The following is a 23,705-nucleotide window of genomic DNA, read 5'->3' on the forward strand; positions in this document are numbered from 1 at the left end:
GAAGCTGGTGTCCAGGAGGGCTCAGGACTTTTGCTGAATCACTGACAGGTGGATGGTGATGGCGGATGGTGATGGAGCGGTTAAACTGTTGTGTGTGTGTGATGTTTGGCGGGGGGCAAGCAGCTGTATTTGCACGGTTTATTTGTGGGGGTTGTCTGTTGGTGCTTTCATTTGGGACATTTCACTTTTACTACACACACGCAGGCATTGCATTACAGTCACACAGTCTATACTTCCCCTACCAGCTCTTCTACGCTTCAACCCTTGATGTTCAGCAACCCCATACCGACAACATACTGTATATACACAATAAACATACCCAGACACATTATTATAAGCACTTAAGATATAAAATATGAATGCTCACATAATGCTTGATTTATTTTGTATGCTTTGGTCCAAGGAGGTGATACACACATAATCCATAATGTATGGGTCACAGTCTTGGTGTTTATATCTTCTCTGGTGAAACTACAAACGGTCATGAATAAAGTATATACTGAGTGGAATGAAATCAAAAAATGTACCCATATTTTGCATTATATATGAGGAAACAGAAGTCATGACTGTACACTTGACCCCTGGCTGATTCTCACGGAGGAGGTGTCGGATCAAACCGAAGCATGCTCTAAGGTCTTATTCAAATAAACAAAAGCACAGTCTGCATTTAATGACACAATAGTTTCTTAATTTATTTGCAGGCTTCTTTTAAAGATTATGAATGGGCGTTTGTTGGTTTTTACTTCTCTAATTTGCAGGGTGAAACCATTTTGTCTTCGATTTATTGCATTTTGAGATGTATATGTAATGAATTATGCTTATTTTTTGGCAAAATAAATACTAAAACATTGTTTAATTAATTAAAATAGTAGTTAATTCATAGATGGATCATAATTTAAATAATCACATGCTGCAGCCCTAAAATTAAGTAGAACACAAAAACAAACATATTTTAACTGCACCTAGCATTACATATTGGCCTAATTTACGAAAGTTATGTAAGGTACAGTGGGCTAATCATACTTTTCCAGTTAACATTTAATAATCTCCAGTTAGCATTTCCTGATAAGCCTTTCTCAACTATTTCATTGGTGAAAACAGACGGACAGACGCCAGTGCGTGCATAATACAAAATTCACAATTGTTATTTCAATTTTGGTCATTTAGCTTTACTATTGAAATATTTAACAGTGGCGTCATTTGGGTGATAAGGCATTGTGTTCCTGCAGACAGGTATGCACATTTCTTGTCTAGTTGTCTGACCAGTTTGGAATGTGTTTTTTTTCTTATATTACTATGATCAAGCAAAAAATTGTTAGAAGTAAAGAAAAGCAGCACGCTTTGGAGACAGCTCTTTAAAGTAGCCTCCCTCAATAAATAAACAGCCATGATAAGAGGAAGGACAGGGAAGACTTTAATAAGACGCCTAAGATATTTCTGAGCACAAACAATGAGTAGCACAGTGAAGTGCTCTGCTGTGTTTTTATTTGCCTTGGGTCTAATAGCATTTTGACTGAGTGTCTGTCATGTGCTTTTACTTTAACGAGCCGTGACACTCAGCAGTATTTACACTGGTTGATTATTAAATCCAAAAATAACAGCACGATCCTTTTGTGTCCTCATGGAGACTGTCCTTCACAACTAAACTTCTCAGGAATGTAAACAAAGAAGCATTCTTGGAGTTCGCTTCAAGTCACGATCAAATACAAATGTGTGATATTCATTTTTCCACCTTTTTTAGAAGATGGACACGGTATACAACGAACCTTCGAGTTTTAGGTTTGATCATGGCTGTCAAATCACCTTTGCATGCACTCCCAGTTGGCTAGAAAACTCACCACTTTATCTTTTCTTTGACCTTGCATACTTTTCATTCTGAGATTTATTTGGCTGTTAAATATAACAACACACCCTTCCCAGAGGATACAAGAAGGCGAGAGATTTGTAGTGAGACAGATGCTGTCTTCATTTATGAGGCAGAATAAAACAAGGGAATATAAACCTAACCACATGACCCATATTCTTAAGTAAACTCAATTCCTTATGTTCTCTCAAAACCAAACAAAGTTGTTGGTAAAAAACGACGTGTTTGGATTCCCCTGAGCTACCATACAAAAACCCATATGTTGCCTGTCTGAGAATAGTGCACATGTAAACACACTAGCGCTGCAAAGAATGATCTATTAGTGGTCTACTCCAAGTCCTTTTTAAAGAAGCAAAGGTAAAACTTCTCTAATTTCTGCTACTTCAATATGATTTGTATCTATTTTCTTTACTCCTTTGTCAAAGTAAAAGTAATATATTTGAATTGGGGAAAAAGACAATCATATTGGTCTAACCTTTTTTTAAACCTTTAGACCAAACAAATATTCCTTGGAGAAAGGAAACGACAATAGAAAAAGTTGTTAAATGCACCTAAAAAACAACCGCAACCGAAGCCCCTCACTGTCTGACGTGTGTGTAACCTGGGGGGCCAGCTAATGACAGGCAGGGGCATGCTGGGAAATGAACCTGAGCATCTGCCCAAGTTGGTGCACTGCTCCTCAGCCCTGCTCCAAGGTCAGGGCAGCAGATCGGAGCTCTCTCCCATGGGAAAACAAACTGAGTGGAGACAAACTGCCAGAAGTTCACTGCAAACAGACACCCCTGTGAGAGCCTCTCTCTTCCTCTGTGTCTACACACACTGGGGCCTTCTGCTGCTCATTAGTCAGATGGAGGCCACTCGGTTAGACCCTATTCTATGAAGAAAACGAAAAAATCCTAACACAGCAAAAGGATGAGGTTGAAATTATAATAATACAGAATTAATGCTTGGATGCAAGGAATAGTTTGGACTTTGATATTCCAAGGGCATTTGCCTTTATATTGCCATGGTCCAAAGACATCCTATCATTATAATTCTCAGAGGAAACAGTACATTTCACTCCTCAAAAGTGTATTCAAATGAGCTCATTTTTCATTCAATTTAAAAGCTAAATCTATCGAGTAAAGTGTAAAGACTGTAAGCAGCGTCTGTTCAATTCACAGCACAGATTGGAGATGGTGTAAAGGATGTTACTGCAGCGAGGTGTTTATCTCTGTTAGCACATTTCAAAGTGAGACTTCCCTCTGGCACACCCAGGCATCGAAATGAAGAAGTGAAAAAAAAAGGTGAAAAGACTGCAGCAGTGACGGGTTGCAAGCAAGACAACAAAGGTGTCAACATATCTGTTGTGACTGCTATCAGTGTTATGTAAATGCCCTCGGCAGTTATTTGGAAATCCTATATACAACTCTCTTGATACATTTGGACAGTCCTGCTTTAGATCTAGACAAGCTGATCGTTATTAAAGGATATTGTGTGTGCAGTCTGCCCAGGAGTCCAGAAATAGTGCTGACTAACTGAACTTCCTGTTGTGTCCGTCTCCTCTTTAAGGACCTCTGTGCATAATATCTATGGCACCTCGTCAGGATTTTCACACTTTTTAGACACAGGTCATTTAAAATAACAGATCACTGACATAGAAAAGCAGTATCAAGTCCAAATTGTTCAACCTAATGAGGGGGAAGCCTGATAAGCTGCGGTCTATAAAAACGGTATGTTTATTTAGAGCTAAGCTCAAAACCACCCTGTTTTCTCAGGCCTATGAAAGGTGTCAGTGTGTGAGCAAACCCTGTGTCTATAAGTAAGTATGTATTTACTGTGTTTAAATGTGTGTGCAGGTATTGGGTGTATTTAAATAGTCTTTATTTCCATGTTCTTCATTGATACCACTGTGCTGCATATGCCTGATATGTTTTGCATGCCTCTTTCTTCGTTTTTGTCTTTCTTTTAAATGTAAAGCATTTTGAGATTCGTAAAAATGCAATAAGCTCTATACATAAAGGTGCCTTGCCTAAAAAAACGCCCATCCAGTGGATCCATGATTTGTCTCAATGGAGCCATAGTTTTTTTAAGGAATATAGACTATAAATTGAATTTTCAATTAAACTTCGATTCCATGCATTACATTACATGTCATTTGTTAGACACTTTTATCCAAAGCGACTAACATACATTGAGTACTGTGGACAATCCCCACAGGAGCAATTTGGGGTGAAGTGTCTTGCCCAGGGACACAACGACATGCTGACCACAGTGGGACTCGAACTTGCTATCCCCTGATTCAAAGTCCATCATACTATCCACTGAGCCACAGCCTCCCATGCATGTGTTTACATCTGTCAGTCGAACGGTTAGCAACAAGCTGTCAGTATATGAAGAGATACCAAAGTCGTATGGCAGAAAATGTAAATCCCTGGGGGGTAAGGGGCTCTCCAGCAAACAAGCTGCAGCTTGCCATGAGCTGCACATGACGGAGTGACACCATATGGTACCTCTGAGAGGAGGCAGCATATGTCCATTATCATGAATTAGAATGATTTATATTTAATTGTCAATAACATTCATTTAATCAGCCTTTATATGATGTATATCATATAGAAATACATTAAATAATCTCCTTCACAGGGGTTTCTTCTAACACAATCTTATCAGTATAGTCTATTGTGTCATCCTTCATGTGTAAATTAGATCATCCCTTTATTAAATCACAATGTCTAATATAGTCTGCATTAGACATGCTGTGATAGCACAGCAAACAGAAAACATGAGACTAATACTGACCTGCTGACTGACCCACCTGACTATATGATACATTAATATACTTCCTTCTTGTGGACATCAAATACTAAACCAAAGAACATGTAAATAATATCTATGTGCGTACTACTTAATGAAACCAAAAGCAGACAAGGGCTTCCTCCCTGGCAGATCTTGTTATATGGGCATACACCCAGGCAGGCAGGGGGGTGAGGCTGCAAGTACACTGCATGCATCTTTTGTCTGGTAGTGCCGAAAACGAAAAAAAAACAAAAACGAAAGATGAAGAAGCATGAGGGCCCCCTACGTTTCTCACATGCTCACGACAAATGATAATCGGTGCGCACGAATTTACAACTGCCCTATAGGTTCATTCATATTCTGCTCCAGTAGCCCGGTGCCAGATCCAATGCAGCTCGGTGTACAAACCACTGCACACACAGCGCCTGGGTGCGTCTCATTCATGTGTCCCAGGAGGGGGGTGGGTACTAAAAGCCGTAAGCGTCGACCAAAACAACCACACAGCAGCAGCCGAGCCCCTTGTGCAATAAACTGGTGTCATACATGACCCTAAGTGGACAGTAATTACAACCAGGATGTATAGTGTATTATTTCCAGCGGACGGTATCCCTTTAAATATTGTCACCTCCACGTTACTGCGCCTCTATCCAGAAAATCACGAAAAGCCATGGACAATGCGGGCATGTTGCATACACAAAGACATCAAATGTGTGAGTGAGCACATTTTTATATCATGAAGCACATTGACTCGTGGGTTCTTGTAGTCCATGCCTGCACAGCAACCCACCTGCTTGTGTTGTGTCGCTCAGATCCTGGCTCATCCCCGGGTACTCCCTCAGCTTCCTGCCGCTCAGGTTGAGTATCCCGGAGCACACGGCATCCTCCAGAGCCCGGTCCAGGCTGCGGGCCGTGTGGTGCTGCTGCTGGTGCTGGTACTGGCTGAAGCCCGGGGTCCAGGGAGGTCCGCTGGAGTAGTGATGGCTTTGAAGAGCCGTGACAGCTCCCACACCTCCCTGACTAGACGCCATTTTCGTAAAAAAGAAATTACTCTTACAATAATAAGAGCGCACAGCGGCAGTATCTCCGCCCATGCGCATACGGGCTTCATTCCCTGGACGGACGCTAGGGGATGGGCTTCTGAGGTGGTGCTGCTGGTGATGATGATGATGATGGAGCTGGTGATGGTGAGCATGGTATAGTGGTGGCCATTTTAGGCTGTTACCCTTCCTCCACCTGCTAATATCAAACTCCCATCAGGGGACCCAGTGCAGCACAGAGGGGACAGGGGCCCTCATGCAATCTAACATTCAGATGTATTTAAATGAGGCTACCAATGCCTGGAGGACAGTGGATGGCATTTGACAAATTACAATTGAACTATCAATCAATCAAGTTTTATTTATATAGCCCAATATTATAAAAAAAACAACACATGTTTGCCTTAGAGGGGTTTCAAATCGGCATACAACACCCTTTCTCTTGAGATGCACATCAAAATCACATTTACCTAATGCTAATGTAATGCAACCTTATACTCTGATGTAAAGCATCATATGTCTGTATGATATTATAGACTTACAGCAAAGTACAGCACCCATAGGGTCATTACCGTTTGTTTGTTTGTTTGTTTGTTTGTTTGTTTGTTTGTTTGTTTGTGCAATTATGATTCATCATCTGCTTCCACTACTGGTTCGGGAACAAACTGAAAAGAGGAAGCTTTGAGCGAAATAATAATTGTTACATAGATTGTCACTTTGATAACTTCACAGCAGCCTATTATTTAAACAGGTTAATTCTGCATCCTAATGAGGTTCAGGAGAGATTATGAGCAGTAAAGCCTAACGGTTTTAATTTTTCAAACAGTCCTCTGGTTGGCCAAAACACACCATGTCAATCCATGCTGTTTGGCTCAAAAGATTCCGGGTCCCTGGGTGTGGGATATATTTGTGTGTGTGTATGGGACATATTATATAACAACCCTAATTGAAAGCATACGTGCTCAGAAACGCATACGTTAACTGTTCATCTGTGGAATGTTCTCATTATGGGATTCCTTGCACCTGTTTAGGGAGTTGGCAGGTAAATATATAGCATGGTCAAAACACCATTAAAAATGATAGGCCAGAATATCAAAAACACCATTAAAAATGATCTAGGCCGAAATATCAAATAAAGTACGATTGACTAAAGGAATTCAGGATGGTGCAACAATGGTAGAGAAAGTCAAGGTGAAGAAGGAGGGCCTGCCCTGAGACCCTCATGGTGTCTGGTACCTGAGACCCTCATAAGAAAGGCATAGCAACTGCTAAGAAATGAATATAAGAAGAAGCCTGAACATTGTAAAGGCAGTCACTCAATGGACCGACTCGTGTTGGCTGAACTCTGTTGAATCTTCAATTACATTACATGTTAGACGCTTTTATCCAAAGCGACTTACATACTCAATACTGTGGACAATCCACACAGGAGCAATTTGGGGTGAAGTGTCTTGCCCAGGGACACAACGACATGCTGACTGCAGTAGGGTTTGAACCTGTGACCCCCGGATCCGAACACCAACGCTCTAACCACTGCGCCACACGCCTCGATAAACTCTATTCTATTGGAGCTCTTTTGACTCTGTTGATTTTTTGAAAGTTAAATAAGTGTTAACATAGTGGAGTCAATATCACCATACGGAGCATTTGAGACTTCCCCATTTCCAAAAAAAAATCTGAGATTTTCCATTAAACTTCATATTCATTGTATTAAGTATACGTTATGCTGTTAGAAATGGATGTTGGTCAAGCTCTCACACTTTTTATAAATTAACTGCAAGTACATGCAAACAGCAAAATGTATCCACCCTGTCATGGACAACATTCAAAGAGTAAATACATTGTAATTACATAGTGATTATAAAATGTACATTTTCAGAAAGCTATATCCCTTTCTCGAATATATTTCAGTTAATGGAAAAAGTATTTGGATAATAATGAAATTATGGCAAACTATTTGTACCATGTCCACCCTGTCATGGGAAGTATTGCTGACAGGGTGGACAAGGTACAAATAGTTTGCCATAATTTAACCTGACAGGGTGGACAATGACAGGGTGGACATTTTTGGCTAATATTAGCATTTAATGAGCACATGGTGGACCTTCAGTTAGCAACATGATTCAGTTAGCAAGGTGACTGTGTACTGTTTATAAATATATTTCAAATTTCTGAAAGGTTTTTATATTAATTGACATTTCACTATGACAGAGTGGACATGTTAAGCTTGACAACATCCAACTACACACATAATATGATTACAATTTCGAAATATAAGTTTAAAAACTTACTTTGCCACTAGCCAATGTCTCAGCCTCCATTGAGGAAAGACATGGTGGTAGTAATGTCACTGAAAACATCAGAGGGTTTTTTATGGGGCAGTTACCCCTTAATGACAGGGACAGGGTGGACAGCAAATGTCAGGGACACATGAAACATTTTCAATATTATTATGAAAATAGAATATACATGATCAAAATGACTGGTTTTATCAAATAACTCGTTGTGGACAATAAAACCATATCATTTTTTTTTTTAATGTAGTATAATTTAACCACTTATTACACACACACTGTAGTTATGGGACATGCCAAAATCAAGTACATCCAATGAAAAAATAAGGTATAAAATGAAGGAAACACATTTCAAGAGACTTATCATTGTACTGATATGTGTGTAAATGTTTGGCCTTTTATAATAAGACCTCAGAGTTTCATTATTCTGCTACATTTTCATGATAACTGAGTGATTCTGATGGGGACACCAAAGTTACTTTATAGTGATATTGACCCAGTGTTGTGAAGATCTGGAAGAAATCCGGCCCAACTCCAGAGGTTTCTCCACAGCAATGGCCACCACCAAATGTCCTATAAGCAGGGGAGCGTAAGGGGGTGAAAAGTTAGGACGATTCTTAGGGCCCGTGACTGACAGGGGCCCAAACAATTTTAGAACAGAAAAAAAAATCACAAAATCCCTGCCTGTAAGTGACTCTCCGGTTGACTGGTCAGCCATATAATAATTTGTTGTTCCTGTATACAATTCAAGAGTGCCAAGTCCATTCAAAATCTTACTTTTTGTTAAAATAGCATAGCATCAAAATAAAGTTATGTATTATAATGTTGATTCAATTATGTGTTCATCACTTTAGTGTTGCAATTAATACAAAAGTAGCTTATTTGAGAAACCTACTAACAGGGAATGTCCTTCATAATAATACATCACAGTCTATTAGTTTATGTATGATTTGTATCAATAATCCATTTTTTGAAAGTAACTTAAGTTATGAAATAAATAGAGGTGGAATAAAAAGTGAAATAGAAGTACAAAGAACCATATCATGGAAATACTCAATTACATCAAAATTGCACTAGAGTAAATGTGATTGGCTCCTTAATGTCATAAGAAAAGAGGCTATTGACATCATGGGAATTTAAAGAAGCATAACTTGTTAAAGTGAGCACAGGAATGATTCGACTACAATACATCACCTAAGAAAGACAAATGTCTATGATAATAAGAGAAAGTCTTTGTCATGAACAGTGGTGTAAAGTAATTAAGTACATTTATTGAAGTACTGTACTTAAGTACAATTTTGAGTGACTTGAGTATTTAAATGTTGTGCTACTTTGTACTTCTGCCCCACTACAATGAGGTACATGGTGTACTCCTACTCCACTAAATGTATTCAATACCTTTTGTAACTTTTCAAATTTTGATTAATGATTTGAATTGTTTTATTAATGGTTTGCATTGTATCCAACCGTTAAATAAGACTGAGGGGAGAAGGGGGTAAATTGAGCCAGTGGGTACATGTTACCACCCCCTGTAACCAGGCTACGCCTTATAGTTGTAATCACGTGACCAGAAATTATGCAAGCTCCTCCCATTTCTCATTGCCTGTGAAAGAGAGATGCTTATTGTGGTCTGGTAAGTAAACATGTTTACAAAAAAACGTTTTTTGCTTGTCAAAGTACATTTTCTAGATGTCAGCTATATCATTAAGCTAAAGATGACTCTGAATTTTAATGCTAGGCTATTTTTTCTAAAATGGTGGCTATGGGGTAAAGTGAACCATGGGGTAAGTTGAGCCAGTTTTCAATGGAGAAATGAATGAAAGTAGGCCAAGTTGATAATAAGAGCTCATTGTAGGCTACATTTAAAGTTGGATTTACCCTGTGTTTGATTGGTAAGATCAGGGCCGGCCCTCGGCATAGGCAGTATAGGCGAATGCTAAGGGCGCATCAACCCATAGGGTGCGCCACAAATTGGGGAGAAAAAGAAAAAAAAAGTTAGAAATTAAAAAGATTATTTTTTTTTTTTTCATAACAACACAATATCCCGATTTTGGATCAACAAAGTACATCTTATTATCTTATACTAACATAACTACGCCTATATTGCGTACAGTGCCCATAAACTATGGCACACCCCCCCCCAAAATCAAGTTGAACTGCCCCAGCCCCAGTAAAAACCAGAGGTTTATGTGAAATCGTTATTTATTTTTTGAAATAATGGTAGTGTGCAATTAGAGGTTTTAATTTTATATTTGTGTTCATTTAAAATAAATCAAACTCCCAAAAAACGTACACAGCTTCTGTGTGCTTTTATTAAGCGGCCGCGGGGGGGGGAGCTTTAGAGAGCTCTCTCCTGAAAGACTGAGAGGCTCTGATAACCTCAGCTCAGTGAGGTAAAGGCACACCTTTATATGATCATTATAGTTATAAAAAAATAAGAGAATAGGTGAAAAACAGTTATAAAATAATATATGACAGTACAAAAAAGTTGTGATTTGTAAAGTATCCATAAAGAAAAAGAAAATCTACTTACAGTTCTGTTTCATATGGGTGTTGTTGAGAGATGTATCCATAGAGCTCCTAATGTTGCTCTCAAAGTGCACCAGATTGATGCTTTTAACTTCAATATTAAAAAAAAAAAGTCTTCCCGGGGGTGCATGCCCCCGGACCCCCCTAGAGAAGGTGAGGTCCCCCCCACTTAAATCATCTTCAAATGGATAGGAAACTAAATACAGTTGCACACATCTTGTGTCCATATCTTTCTGTGTTGGTGGTGATGCCACAACCATGCATGCGCGAGTCATAGTAAGTGTAAAGGCCCTGACACACCAACCCGATTTTGGGAGTCAGAGGCCGTCAGAGGCTGTCGGGCATTCGCGGCGCCGTAGTCAGGTTGGTGTGTCCCGCACCGTCGACCGTGACACGCCTTATTTGGACTGCCAGACCCGATGCATGGCCGATTCAACATGTTGAATCGGCCATGCATCGGGTCTGGCCAGCTAAAATCTTGCCTAGGGCAGCAAATTGGTCAGGGCCGGCCCTGGGTAAGATGTATGAAATTGTATCACCATTTGTATGATTACTTTTCCTTTTAACGTGTTAAAAAAAAATCAATCGAAATCAAAACTAAACTTCTATTTGGTTTGTTATTTATTGTTTAAAGTTACCTTTAAGATTTGTTGTAGGTATTTCCAGGTTTGAACAGTGGTTCAATTTACCCCTAACCCGGAGCAAGTTGAGCCACAAGACCACTTTTTTTTAAGAAGTAATATTTTCACTGCCCTTGATCAAATATGAATTCCTATCATTGCCATTGATATGAGACATCCTGAATTATAGGTGTGTGCTTTCATTTGACTATGTGTCAAGCTCCTTGCTTAGAGGACAGCATAACTAAAAAAAATGGCTCAACTTACCCACTCTCCCCTACATCTTAAGCTTTGATGCATTATGCATTAATAATTATAATCAAAATATATAATATATAATTCTAAAATTGGCTAATTTGCACTTTTAATTTTGGTACTAAAAGTATATTTTGATGCTAATACTTTTCAACTTTTACTTGAGTAGAATTTGCAATGCAGCACGCTTACTTGTAACAGAGTATTTATACACTCTGGTACTTTTACTTTTACTTAAGTACAAGATCTGAATACTTCTTCCACCTGTTTTGACTACAGTAGTGTATGATAATGAGAGAAAGTCCTGGTCATGAATATGTAGCAGACAGACTCAATTTATTATTACCGTGCAGTACCGAGCAGCGTCCTCCTCACTCAGCTCCAGCCGGATGTCTCTCCACTGCTTCATGTTGTGATAGAAATAGTCGTCGCAAGCCAAAAATGGTGAAGCAATAGCATGACACACATTGTAAGTTACTGTTTTAGCTAAGCTATATTAAGCTATGTGCATGCAATGTGTACGGAGAGTCGGTGCTTTGTGGCGTAACAGAAGACAGTATTAGACTGAGTTATGTTAGCAAGCGTTAGCTCAGAGAAGCTGCACGACATCCACAGTTAGCAGATGTTAAGATAAAGATGTATCTGTATGGGTCGTGATATTATCAGGATAATTGTCGACGAAGATACATAACCTGTATTCAGCATGCAAAGGTTAACGGTGAGTTAGCTTATCATGTCACTTGAGTCCAGAGACAGTGAGCTAAGCTAAACAGTGGTGTAGCTAACGTTAGCAAAGTGATAGCTCATAGTCAGTCCAGGCCTTTTAAACACCGTTTGTGCTAAAAACCGACCAAAAACAACGTGTGCTTTACCTCTGCATGAGAGGACATCTCGAGCATTTGTTGAATGGTGTTATCACGTTGAACCAGGTAGCTGTATGTATATACTGAATTCAATGTGCTTGCTTGCAGCTCACTTGTTGTGAAAGTGTTGTGATATGTTATACAGCTTGCAGTGTGCATGTGGTCTGCATACTGCTAGATATAGCTTTGTGTTCAAATGTGTGAAGTTGTAGTTTTGGTAACTCTTGCTTATTTTCCTTACACATGACTTGTATCTTTTATCTGACCATAAATACATCATGATACACATAAGTAAACAAAACGCTGTTTAATAATATTGGGAGGGATGAAACCCTCTTTAATGGTCACACGTGCAGAGCACACACATGTGTTCTCAGCTTTTAACCCATCCTAGTACCAGGAGTCTAGTACTAGGAGCAGCTATTGCACAGCGGCCGGGGAGCAATGGGGGGGAAGGGGGATGTCCGGTGCCTTGCCCAAGAGCACCACAGCAGGGCAGGAGGTGAACTGGGACCTCTCCAAGTAGCAGTCCACACTCCATTTTTAGGTCTGGTCGGGGACTTGAACCGGCAACCCTACAGCTCACAGTCCAATCCCCTACTGACTGAGCCACTGCCGGACTCTCCCTGAAAGTGATGAACAGTTTGTTTGTGCACATAATCATAGAGGATGTCATTCATCTTTGAGACAAGGATAAAGATAACAGGATTAGAGTCATTTCAATGAATTAAAGCCCTACTTCTAACTACCAAAAGCCAGGCTGTTAATACAAATAGGTAAGGGGATTTTGTCAGAGATCTAATAGAGATTTGTAAGTGTGTCAGCAGTTGTTAGTCATTTTTGAAATTTTATCAATGAATTACTTAATGATTGTATTCATTTGTTCTTCATATTGTTATTTTTTCCAGGGTAAGCATGGCTGATAGAAAGGGAAAACCGATCACTCCGATCAAAACACTCTCAAAGAAAGAACAAAAGGAGCTCAAGAAAAAGGTAAAGACGATCGGGATCTTGTGATTTTGGATCTGATTTAGGCATAGAGCTTTGTGAATTTAGAGAACAGCATTTCGTAGCAGGGCTAAACGATCTGGGAAAAAATTGTAAAAATTGCGATTATTTTTGATATTACAAATGTGATAGGATTGCAGTTGCGATATAATAAGAGGGAATCATCCTTTTTTCATTGGAAAATAAATCAAAAATAAATATGGTTTGATTTTTTTGTGAACATTTGACCAAGCAAGGAATAATGTCATCCGCACAATACAAATTGCCGGCCAGGACAACGTATAATGAAATATTGCACTTATCCACATTATGTTGCATATTAATCAAACTAATTAGCCCTATTTCGTATTTTGAGGATACACATATTGCCTGTAAAAAGACATTGTATTCAACGATTATTTCATATTTAACTTGATAAACTGTGAACCATTGGACGGAAATGATGTTTTGTGTATGTAACATTTCCAGGAGGAAGAAAAAGCAGCAGAGGTTTTTGAAGAATTCTTGGCTTCGTTTGAAAACACCAAGAAAGGTGGAGGGAAAACGTTTGTCCATGGGGGAATCGTGAATGCAACTAAAGGTTAGCACACAGTAGGAGTTCCTGACTATTCGATCTAGCATTAAGATACCTGAAAGTAGCAATTAAAGAATATCATGCTGACTTTTTCAGGGCCCATATCTTTTTTTGAAAGGTTAAATCTACGTTGGCGACCTGTAGTCAGTAGTCCACTATCACTTTTAGTTTAAAGGTCCCACCATGTCATGGCCATTTCTACTGATCATAATTCCGTTGTTGAGGAATACTAAAATAGATTTATACTGTGCAATTTTCCAAACTCACATTGGTTTCTCATACAGCATCTCTGTATAGAATGTGTATTCACTATCTGTTCTAAACGGCTTGTTGGAGATTGCTTTGTTTTATTTTTGCAGAGGAGAAGGCAACCGAGGTCAAGAAAAGTGAGCTTTATCGACCTGCTTCGAATTTTGTCCCCTTTCCCCAGCATGTATCATCTGCTGAGAGCAAAAAGGCTGTAAGTTGTTGCATTGATGTTCATGTTATAGAATCATTTACTGAATTAAGTATGGATGTAAACTTACTTTTGACATTATCTCAACACCTCAAACTTTTAAGTGCAATTGTACAAGCAGCCAGTTGTGATATGATAATCACAATGGCTCCCTTTTTTGATTAACAGACACAAAAAAGAAAGTCAGACGAAAAGAAGAAGAGTAATCTTGAACTCTTCAAAGAAGAGCTTAAACTGTAAGTCTTTTTCAACGTTTTTTCCGATAAGTTGATACATTTTTGGCCTACCTAAACTTATTGTGACATCTGAAAAAATGCAGAATCCAAGAAGAGCGTGAGGAGAGACATAAAAAGAAGACCAATGACCCTGATGGGGGGGGAGGAGGAGGATGTGGAGGAAATCTGGATATACTATTATCTGGACGATCGGGTAAGAGCCCTCTTAAAATACAAGAGTTTTATAAGTGGAAAAAATGACCTAAAACATGCTAACCTCAGCTTTTTCCCTACAGTATTATATGATGACCTAACAGTGCCAACCACCACTAACCTCTACATCGGCTGCATTAGCCCAAAGGTAAAACATGTCTTTGACTGGACATTGGACTGGACACTGACTTTGATTGGCTCTGCATTGATACATTTACTTTTCTCACCATTACATTGTTCTGTTCTTTCAGATGAACGAGGAAATTCTCTGCAAAGAGTTCGGTAAGTATGGTCCTCTGGCCAGTGTGAAGATAATGTGGCCCCGAACAGACGAGGAGCGCTGCAGGACCTCCAACAGAGCCTTCGTGGCTTACATGACCCGCAAAGATGCAGAGAGAGCCTTGGCTTCACTCGATGGTAAAAATAGGTTTGATTTACAGGCAGATAATAACCTTTCCCCTGTAGCTTTTATCATGCTGTCCTGTTCCACTCCTACTGATTATGTTTTGATTTGTAGGTAAAGTCATTATGGGGTTTGAAATGAAGCTGGGATGGGGTAAACCAGCTCGTATTCCACCTCAGCCTCTCTACACACCGGTGGGGGTGAGGGCCACGCCACCCCCCCCATCTGGTCTGCCTTTCAACGCTCAGCCGAGGGACCGCTTCCGCAACGACTTCACCAAGCCGCTGGGCATGTCCAAAGGAGAGATGGACAAGGTAAACATCTCTTTGTTCTCCCGGGTGTCTGCATGTTTTATTTCAGTAATGTGTGTTTCACTAAGCAGTACAGGCGCTCATATTTAAGTCATTTTTCTTGTAAATGTCACTAAGCTAATTGATTAGAATCACAGACTCCATCTTTAATACTACATTAAAATACAAGCTTTTACAACTGCCCTGCTTTATCATTCAGTGTCATTTCTCAATGTCTTGGAAACTAATCTGTAATTTCTCATCATTAATTATTAAAAGTTGGGAACAATTTTTATGTTGCATGTTTGTTTATTCATCTAGTTAATCACACTGTCCGAGAAGTGCCATATCACACGATGCAGGTGTATCGAAAAGCCCTAATTCAAATTATTCTGTTTGACTGTGAGATAAATCAGCTTACATTTTCACAGACATTTCACCGACTATGAATGCTATCGTCGTTTTCTATGCTGTATGTATCCTGCAGTGTTTCATCTGTACGAGTACTCACTTTTTTAATATTTTCACCGTTTGACTTCACAAACAGACTCTGTCCGAAGCCGTAGTCAAAGTGGTTATCCCGACAGAAAGGTACAGACACTCTTCTTTCTACGACCGATCAGCTGTTCTAACAGTGTTACAGGACCCTTACAGATTGTGTCAGGAAGGAAGTTCCAGTCCTAAGAGCTGTACAAAAAATCTCACGATAGAACATGGTTAACGACCCAAGGTCGTGTTGCATAGCAAAACATCAGTGGACATTTTGTAATCCGCAACTAAAGACTTGAGGGCTTTTGTTGTTGAAGCCAAAGGTCCCCATGGCCTCCGATTTACCTACAGTAAATGCACTTAGTATGTTTTTATAGCCACTTAATTTTCTCTTTTAGTCTAGTGCTCAATTACCTCAGATTATTCATGTTGTTCCAGTCATAGTGTTGATGTCTTTTAGCGAACAACTTTGATCCCTGGCTTTCCCATTGGTAGGCTGAGACACTGCAGACGGATACAGCTAGAAGGCAGATAGATGTAATGTTAACTCACAATGCAGATTCATGCTAGTGCCATAAATAAAACAAAGTTCTGATTTAAGATACTGTGTATAGTACTGAATAATAATAAGAAGACTTAATTGCAATGTTACAAATAATCAGGTAACACTGCATGAACATACTCTCAGGCTTAAAGCACCAACACAGTAGCTTTTTTTTTCATAACTGCAGCCAGGAATGTTTTCACCCTGATTCTCAATTGTCAAGTATACATTTTGAGACCCTTGCATCTCAAGAAAATATCCTACGTCCAACTAAACGGCAACCGTGTATGCATTTTGAAGTTGAGACAGTTTTATTACATACTGAATATAAAAAATGGCCACAAAATTGCAATGTGATTTTGTAGGAATCCTCTCAAAAATCAAGGTAAAATGGCCAATATTAAAATGTTGACTGTGACTCTCATATGTCTCATATTTTTTTGTAGTCCTCTAGATGTCTCGTCAAAATGATTGCGTCATCACCTTGAAATATAACTATGAACAATATGAACCATGTTCTACAGCTCAATGTCCCACAGGCTGTCGTCTTGTAAAATAGTGAATGCTATGACATCGAACGACACTGTTTGAGTGTAGAGAGGAGATTTCATGTTTTAACTGAGTGCACACCCCGGTCTGATGCCCTCTTATTTCCCCAACAGGAATCTATTATTCCTCATTCACAGGATGATAGAGTTTGTGGTGCGTGAAGGACCTGTGTTTGAAGCTGTTATCATGAACAAGGAGAAAAACAATCCAGACTACAGGTGAGTGTTTTGCTGCACTTGGTCTAAAATGTTATCGTAAAGGGTATAATCTTAATTTGCTGTTTTTTCATTTTCTCAGGTTCCTTTTTGAAAACAAAAGCCAGAAGCATGTGTACTATCGCTGGAAACTATTCTCCATCCTCCAGGTATGTTTTTGTATTCCTTAGCCTTGTTTCTAAAAGATTTATCTGGGAGAACTTCAAACTGTTCAATCATTTAAATGGTAATCTCATTTGATGGGAAATAGCTATTCTGATTTGAAACACAAGCTTTTACTCCATGAAAATGAAATGACGGGTGTTTTTATATGTGAGTTTCTAGGTTTCTGACCTTTATCTTCTCCACAGGGACAGACCCCGACAGAATGGAGGACCGCAGATTTTCGAATGTTTCGGGGGGGCTCCATGTGGAGACCCCCTATCCTGAACAACTACTCTCAGACCGGTGAAGATAGTGCCGAGGCAGAGGAGGAAGCTCCCCCTGAGGAAGAGGTGAAGAAAGGGCAGCTCAAAGCAGAGTAAGTGCAGGCATAATGACATCTCCATACGTACATGATTTAAGTTGGATTGAATGTAATCCTTTGTTATTCTTTACGATTCAGGCACAAGCAGAGGTTGGAGACTTTGCTAAAAGAGCTCACTCCCAACAGAGAAGATATCGCCAATACCATGCAGTTCTGTCTTCAGAGGGCAGACTCGGCAGAGGAAGTCGTGGGACACATCACTCAGTCTTTCTCCTTGCTTCAGACGCCCCCTCAGAAGAAGGCTAGTTTGCCTCCCTTGTGTAATCGAAATGTCACTGAATGTGTTAGTAAAGTGTGTTACTCACATCAGTTTTCTTCATCCTCATTCCCACAGATTGCCAGACTATATCTCGTGTCAGACATCTTGCACAACTCATGTGCCAAAGTGCCCGGTGCATCATATTATCGTAAATAGTAAGAGATGTTTACCCTAAATCAGCTTTAACACCTGTTTTATGTTGTATTTCTTCTTCATGTGACAGTCTAACGTGTCTCTGCCTCTGTTTTTTTTTCAGTTTTGAAACAAAGCTTACACAAATATTTGGAGACCTTAATGCAGCGCATAAAAACATACAGGCCAGGCTGCAGGCAGAGCAGTTTAAGGTAATCACGTGTTTCATTTGCCTCGCATTTCAACTTAAACCAGAACAACATAAAAACCCTTGTCCTCCCTATCCCCCCAGCAAAAGGTCTCGTGTTGTTTTAGAGCATGGGAGGACTGGACCATATACCCCGAGCCATTTCTAATCCACCTTCAAAACATCTTTCTGGGCTTCACCAAAGCTGTAGAGGAGACGATGGAGCCAGTGGTGGAGGTGAGCTGAATATTTAACTACTCATTGATCCCATCGTCTACACTCGGTGATTAATCGAAACAATCATTGGCAGATGAATCTATACTGAAAGTAATCAGAATACCTTTATTAGTCCCACAGAGGGGACATTTACATTGCTACAGCAGAAAAGAGCCAAAGACAGCTTAATGTTACCTAAAGCGTGCACAAAAGTATTAAAGTAATAATATTAAAAAGTTACACATTATACAAAATACACATCCTGTAACAGTTCTGAGGATTTAGCAGCCAGGCATACATATATATATTGCACATAGTTGGTATTTAACAACAAGGGGTGTTATAGTCTATTGTTGTGTGTGTGTGTGTGTGGGGGTCTAATCGTTAGTTGCAGGCCTGATGTGCACTTATCTGTCTCCTCGCAGGAAGTATCCTCTTATCTCGATGGCGCGCCATTGGACAACGCGCTCATAGACGGCTTGCCTCTCAGAGCGCCCGTGGATGACCTCGACGGCTGCCCCTTAGGCTGGGACCCTCTGGACGGGGTCCCTGTTGACGACATTGACGGTGTCCCCTTGGGAGTTGCCATTGACGACATTGATGGCATGCCATGTGAGTCCACCACAAATCAAAAGCACGTCTCTGAACCAGAAGTCCACCGTCTCCTGTTCCCGTTATCAATGATCTCTCAAGTGTCTAAGATCAATACACGATCAGTCCATGGCTTGTTGTCTGCAGCTGCAGTGGGATGCAAGCACAGGATTTTCCAACAGGAAATTATAAAGTCATCAACTTCATTAAATGGCTGTCCTGACCCAGCTGTCTCTTTTTTTCCTCAGTGGAGGAGGGCAGTGTTCCTCTCTCCGGCGTGCCTTTGTCGAAATGGGAGAAGACGGTTGACTCCGGGACGTTTTCCCAAGGTAACACAGGTCAATATATGCTTATCATATCAATCCCGCCCTCTGTGATCCTGCTTACTTTACTCGTTTCTTTCGTAGTCATGCTTGGGTCCAAGTGGGACATGGTGGTGGAGAAAACCAGTGCGAATGAAGTGAAAGTAAGGTAAGGTTCCTGTGGTTTGCATCGTTGCATCTGGCTACATCTACGAGAGGCATATTACACAAACCCGGTTTAACAATGAATAATTCTCCCTCCCCTCCTGGTGACAGTGCCAACTCGCAGGATGGTGATGACGACTCTGAGAGCGACAGCAGTGATGACGGCGGCGGTTCGTCCAAATATGACAATGCATATTTCCAGAGCTCCCTCAAAAGTTTTCAAATGTCCGAGAGCAAAAGGAAACGGTTGAGAGAGCTGGAGGCAAGTCCACATTCATGAATTCATTCATGAGAGGAATACAGTATTAGCGTTTGTATAAAAAAAATGTATTTGTCCTCTTTAATCATTTCCTGTGGTTAGACCCATTCTTCCTCTCGCTCAGTGGTTTCCAACCGTTGGGTCAAAAGATCGCAGGGGGGGCGCCAGGCCTCAGATGATTTGAGGCCAAATATCATATTTAGATTTTTTTTTTTTTTACATATAATTGGAATGCAATACATGATTGTCACTAAAAGGCTTGTCTCTACATTACAATCAAATATAATTGATTAATTAATTTGAATACAAATTCAAGTTAGTAGCTATTATAGGCATAAAAAGACTGAAATGTATAATAATAATATAATATAAATGTTTCTTCTGCGCGTAAAGTGTCCAAACCGGGCTTGTCTGGATAAGCGCATTTTTAAAACAGTCATTGTCCATGCCGCTTTCAGTTGGATTATTTGTCACAGTTGCTCCGATCAGATCGGTCTCCTCCATTTTGTAGATTATTTACGACTTTTGAATCCACATAAACACATCGGCAAAATCCGGCTTACTTTGACCATGTGTTTTAAACAGTTTAATCCCTTTGTGAATTGTTTCCACTTGCGCCGTCCTTTCATTTCTTCATACAGCGGGAAACCAAATTAATTAATCCTGAGTCCAATAACCATCAAAGTCACTCCAACAGTGCTCCTTAATTACGCTTTCATCCTCCTTTAGCAAAAATACTTCACATTCATCTAGTTTGTGACAGTAGTTGTAGCATTTTGACACTTTGAAACTTTAATTACCGCTGTTGGGCGCAACTTCCAACAGGAGTCATTTGGGAAAAAAGGTTGGGAACCACTGCACTAGCTCACGCTTTATGCCATGTTACAAACATCTCCTGTCAGAAATGTTTAATTTTGAATAGAAGACGCTATTAAAGAGGCCCTATTATGCTTTTTGCCACAGTAGAGGCACACAATACAAATACCAACCTGAACATGAGCATGTCATCTTTCTTATGATTATTATTTATCATTACTTATTCAATATAAAAAGTCGAACCATAGTTGTATTGTCATATGCAATAGCTTTACAGTCTGCATTTGACTCCATAGTTGTTTGCCTCCCTACAGTAGCATCTTCAACCGTGTAACAATATGTGAAATGGTAGTAAATAAATATACAGAACTGATTGGATGTGTTTTGGCACAGGTGAAGGTAATGAAGATCCAAGATGAGCTCGAGTGTGGAAAGAGGCAGAGGAAGTCGGGAATGAGCATACAGCAGCAGGTGGAGCACTACAGGAACAAACTGCTTCAGAAGGTGAACTCTATTCTTCAGTTGAATCTGGAGAGACTTAGTTTGTAGTTGATAACATTTGTATAGCCGTATGCACAATAGCGTTCTGGAGATTAGACCCCATCATACTGTGATGAATTAAGGGGGAGGAGAAGCCGACTAGAAAGAGAAACCCCCCGGGGTCTAGACTGGTGGCAGTGAATACTAAGGGAAAATAGAAAATCCGGAGTGATGAGGGTTCTTCTGGGCTTTCCTGCCTTGGATCTGAAAAACTGGAGGTGGAGGGTTGCATCAATTCTCCTGAACGATGCTGTCAGGGGAGAGAAAGAGCAGATTTTAACGTTTTGCCAGGTGTGCTGTGATTGGCTGTGGGGAATAAGATGCAGCCGATTGGTTTAGCTGGGGTAAGTTGCGCCTTTGCTTTATTGAGAAAAGGGGCGAGTGAGTGAGGGAGAATTGTGAATGAGAACGAGTCTTCCTGAAAGAACTTGCGCTGAGCTTCATTTAATAGTCTCTTAAGCACAAATAAAAACCATGACTGATGTGTAATAGAAACATTTCTTTAATCAGGAACAGCATGGGGCAAAATTTACAAAAGTGCTTGCTATTAGTACATTAAAATTAGACTGTGAAATTAGTCAGTTGGCACGGTAAAAAAACAGTGTTACAGACACGCCCAAAGTGAAAATGCAAAGCCAGGTAGCAAGCCATTTTAGATCTGCACCAACTGAGAGGGAGCATCTAGCTTCAGCTGCTGTTTGTGTCCTAATGTGTTTTCCAAGTTGTTGTTTTTTACTATAAACCGATTCTTTTGAGTATTTTCAGAATATTTTACCCACAAGATACCCATTTTCAATTACTAACCCTGTGGTATTTACCCAAAAATACAGAAAATTATTCATGAAAAAGGGTAAATTGGGGCTTTGATCAACAGCAAAACTTAATCAACAAACATCTTCAAAAAGTTTCATCTCCCAGAAGAATGCTCACTACTTACAAAACACATGCATTTCCGCTCACACATTTCCAGTTAAAACTCTTAGAAAATGTTTCAAAATATATTTTCTTTTAAATAAGGCCACCATTTCCCTCAATTCAAAATAATTTTCTACATTTTTTGTGATTAGTTTTTGTTATGAATTATAGTTAACCCATGGTGAGTATTTGATATACAAATACTTTTGTGGTTGTAGTATTTCAGTTACACTGCTTGATTCATTGTTTTTGACACAGGAGTTTTGTTTCCGTGTCAAAAAAACTGTTACCCTGCCTGTAAGTGTTAATGCTGATATCTTTCATTTCTGTAGGTGTAGGTGAGCATGTGTTAAATGGGTCGCACAAACTAAACAGCTCCCCCTTGTGGAGAACCTGCACTATGTTTTAGTTGAATTAGTAATTGATTAGAAGCCAGTTGTGTCGTATTTTGCATCTTAACAGACAAAAACAATAAAAGCCTTTTATCTGACTTCATTGGGATGTTTCACCGTGTCTACTATAGGAGTTTGAAAAAGATGAAGACAAAAACGAGAGACTGACATCAAAGCCCAAAGACAGGTCGAAGGATGACAGGAGGGACAGAGATCGGAGCAAACGAAGTGTTGAGGGCGTCAGGAGACGAGGAAGGAGTCGAGATCCAGACGACCACGCCCGAAAGTCGAGGAGCATCTCTCCTTTAAAGCAAGTGCCAAGAGATTTATTTGTGGAGCCGATGCATTCATCCATAACGTCTGTCAGTCTGTTAACTTTCAATTCTTTTTAAACAGGACAAGGTCTCCCAAATGGTCCAAGCGTTCCCGATCACCATCTCCAGACCGGAAGACCAGGAAGTCCAGGTCGCGGTCGCCACATCGCTCCCATAAGAAAGCAAAGAAGAGCAAACACTGACTCTCATCCATTGCCCTGCTGGTATCCATGGGTTACACAGTGCTCTTTAAAACAGACGAACATGTCCGCTCTTTTGGTCCCAACTCACTCTCCATGCAAGACTCTGCACTCTTTTTTTTGTATGATGAAGTTTGAACACTGTAACTAATTATATATATTTTTGTTTTAATGTTTGTTTTTAAAATGATAAGCTGAAATGTTGCTGCAGAGTTCTGACACTAAATAAATCACGGATGTTGATATAACATGTGTGTGGAGGAGATGATTTGTAGGGCCAGGTATCAAAACTACTTTAACTGGTCATTTTTTAATGTCAAAACATTTCGTCAACACGCATTCCTCTAGTTTGTGTGGACTTGAGTAAATGAATAGAGCATTATTTGGTTCCGTTTACAAAAGCAGCAAGTATGCAATGTTACACACTGAATTTACAGTAACATTAATAATGACATGTGCTTTCATTGATAAAAAATAATATCAAAACGTCATTAAGAGCCAATATTGTTCTTGACCATTTTTAAAGATACCCAGCCCAAATCAATAATAGCCGTATACTGATTTCATGTACCGTAGATTTGCTGTCATCTGCTAAAAATGTTCGATAAATTACAGAAATAAGATTTAGAAGTTTAATTTAGAAAAGTGATCTAGATTTAGGCACAAATCATTTCAAACCACCTTGCTTCAGACA

At 39.7% G+C, this 23,705-nt stretch overlaps 2 protein-coding genes across 5 annotated transcripts in view; one reads left to right on the forward strand and one right to left on the reverse strand.

Moving 5' to 3' along the window:
* Positions 1-5,739, reverse strand: part of lrch2 (leucine-rich repeats and calponin homology (CH) domain containing 2) — a 33,063-nt gene extending 27,324 nt beyond the window's left edge. The window contains exon 1 of the mRNA XM_034098729.1: positions 5,430-5,739. Coding sequence (XP_033954620.1) covers positions 5,430-5,739 — 310 coding nt within the window. The remainder of the gene's footprint in view (positions 1-5,429) is intronic.
* A 5,999-nt stretch (positions 5,740-11,738) lies between these two features.
* On the forward strand, positions 11,739-23,259 carry LOC117458329 (U2 snRNP-associated SURP motif-containing protein). 4 transcript variants are annotated; one of them, XM_034098724.2, is made up of 24 exons: positions 11,739-11,846; positions 13,149-13,233; positions 13,717-13,828; positions 14,182-14,282; positions 14,448-14,515; positions 14,599-14,708; positions 14,791-14,855; positions 14,959-15,124; positions 15,225-15,424; positions 15,948-15,991; positions 17,096-17,200; positions 17,280-17,346; positions 17,548-17,717; positions 17,802-17,964; positions 18,058-18,137; positions 18,239-18,326; positions 18,407-18,538; positions 18,943-19,129; positions 19,357-19,437; positions 19,516-19,579; positions 19,687-19,837; positions 21,044-21,154; positions 22,629-22,807; positions 22,894-23,259. In XM_034098724.2, exons 2-24 carry the CDS (start codon positions 13,156-13,158, stop codon positions 23,012-23,014), a joined length of 2,643 nt encoding a protein of 880 aa, XP_033954615.1. In that variant the 5' UTR covers positions 11,739-11,846; positions 13,149-13,155; the 3' UTR covers positions 23,015-23,259. The 4 variants fall into 4 exon arrangements, with proteins under 4 accessions (XP_033954615.1, XP_033954618.1, XP_033954617.1 ...); XM_034098727.2 differs by having other exon boundaries at positions 11,754-11,821; XM_034098726.2 differs by lacking the exon at positions 11,739-11,846 and adding an exon at positions 11,879-12,095.
* Positions 23,260-23,705: the final 446 nt, after the last annotated feature.

This window comes from Pseudochaenichthys georgianus, chromosome 14, assembly GCF_902827115.2.
Source record: "Pseudochaenichthys georgianus chromosome 14, fPseGeo1.2, whole genome shotgun sequence".
NCBI lineage: Eukaryota > Metazoa > Chordata > Actinopteri > Perciformes > Channichthyidae > Pseudochaenichthys > Pseudochaenichthys georgianus.

What these genes read in the sequence shown, in the direction of transcription:
- LOC117458329 (XM_034098724.2), top strand. Translation starts at nt 13,156, where the DNA reads ATGGCTGATAGAAAGGGAAAACCGATCACTCCGATCAAAACACTCTCA. An exon ending in AGCCTTGGCTTCACTCGATG is followed by an intron (nt 15,125 to 15,224) that starts GTAAAAATAGGT and finishes TTTGATTTGTAG; the next exon opens with GTAAAGTCATTATGGGGTTT. An exon ending in CTCCGGGACGTTTTCCCAAG is followed by an intron (nt 19,438 to 19,515) that starts GTAACACAGGTC and finishes TTTCTTTCGTAG; the next exon opens with TCATGCTTGGGTCCAAGTGG.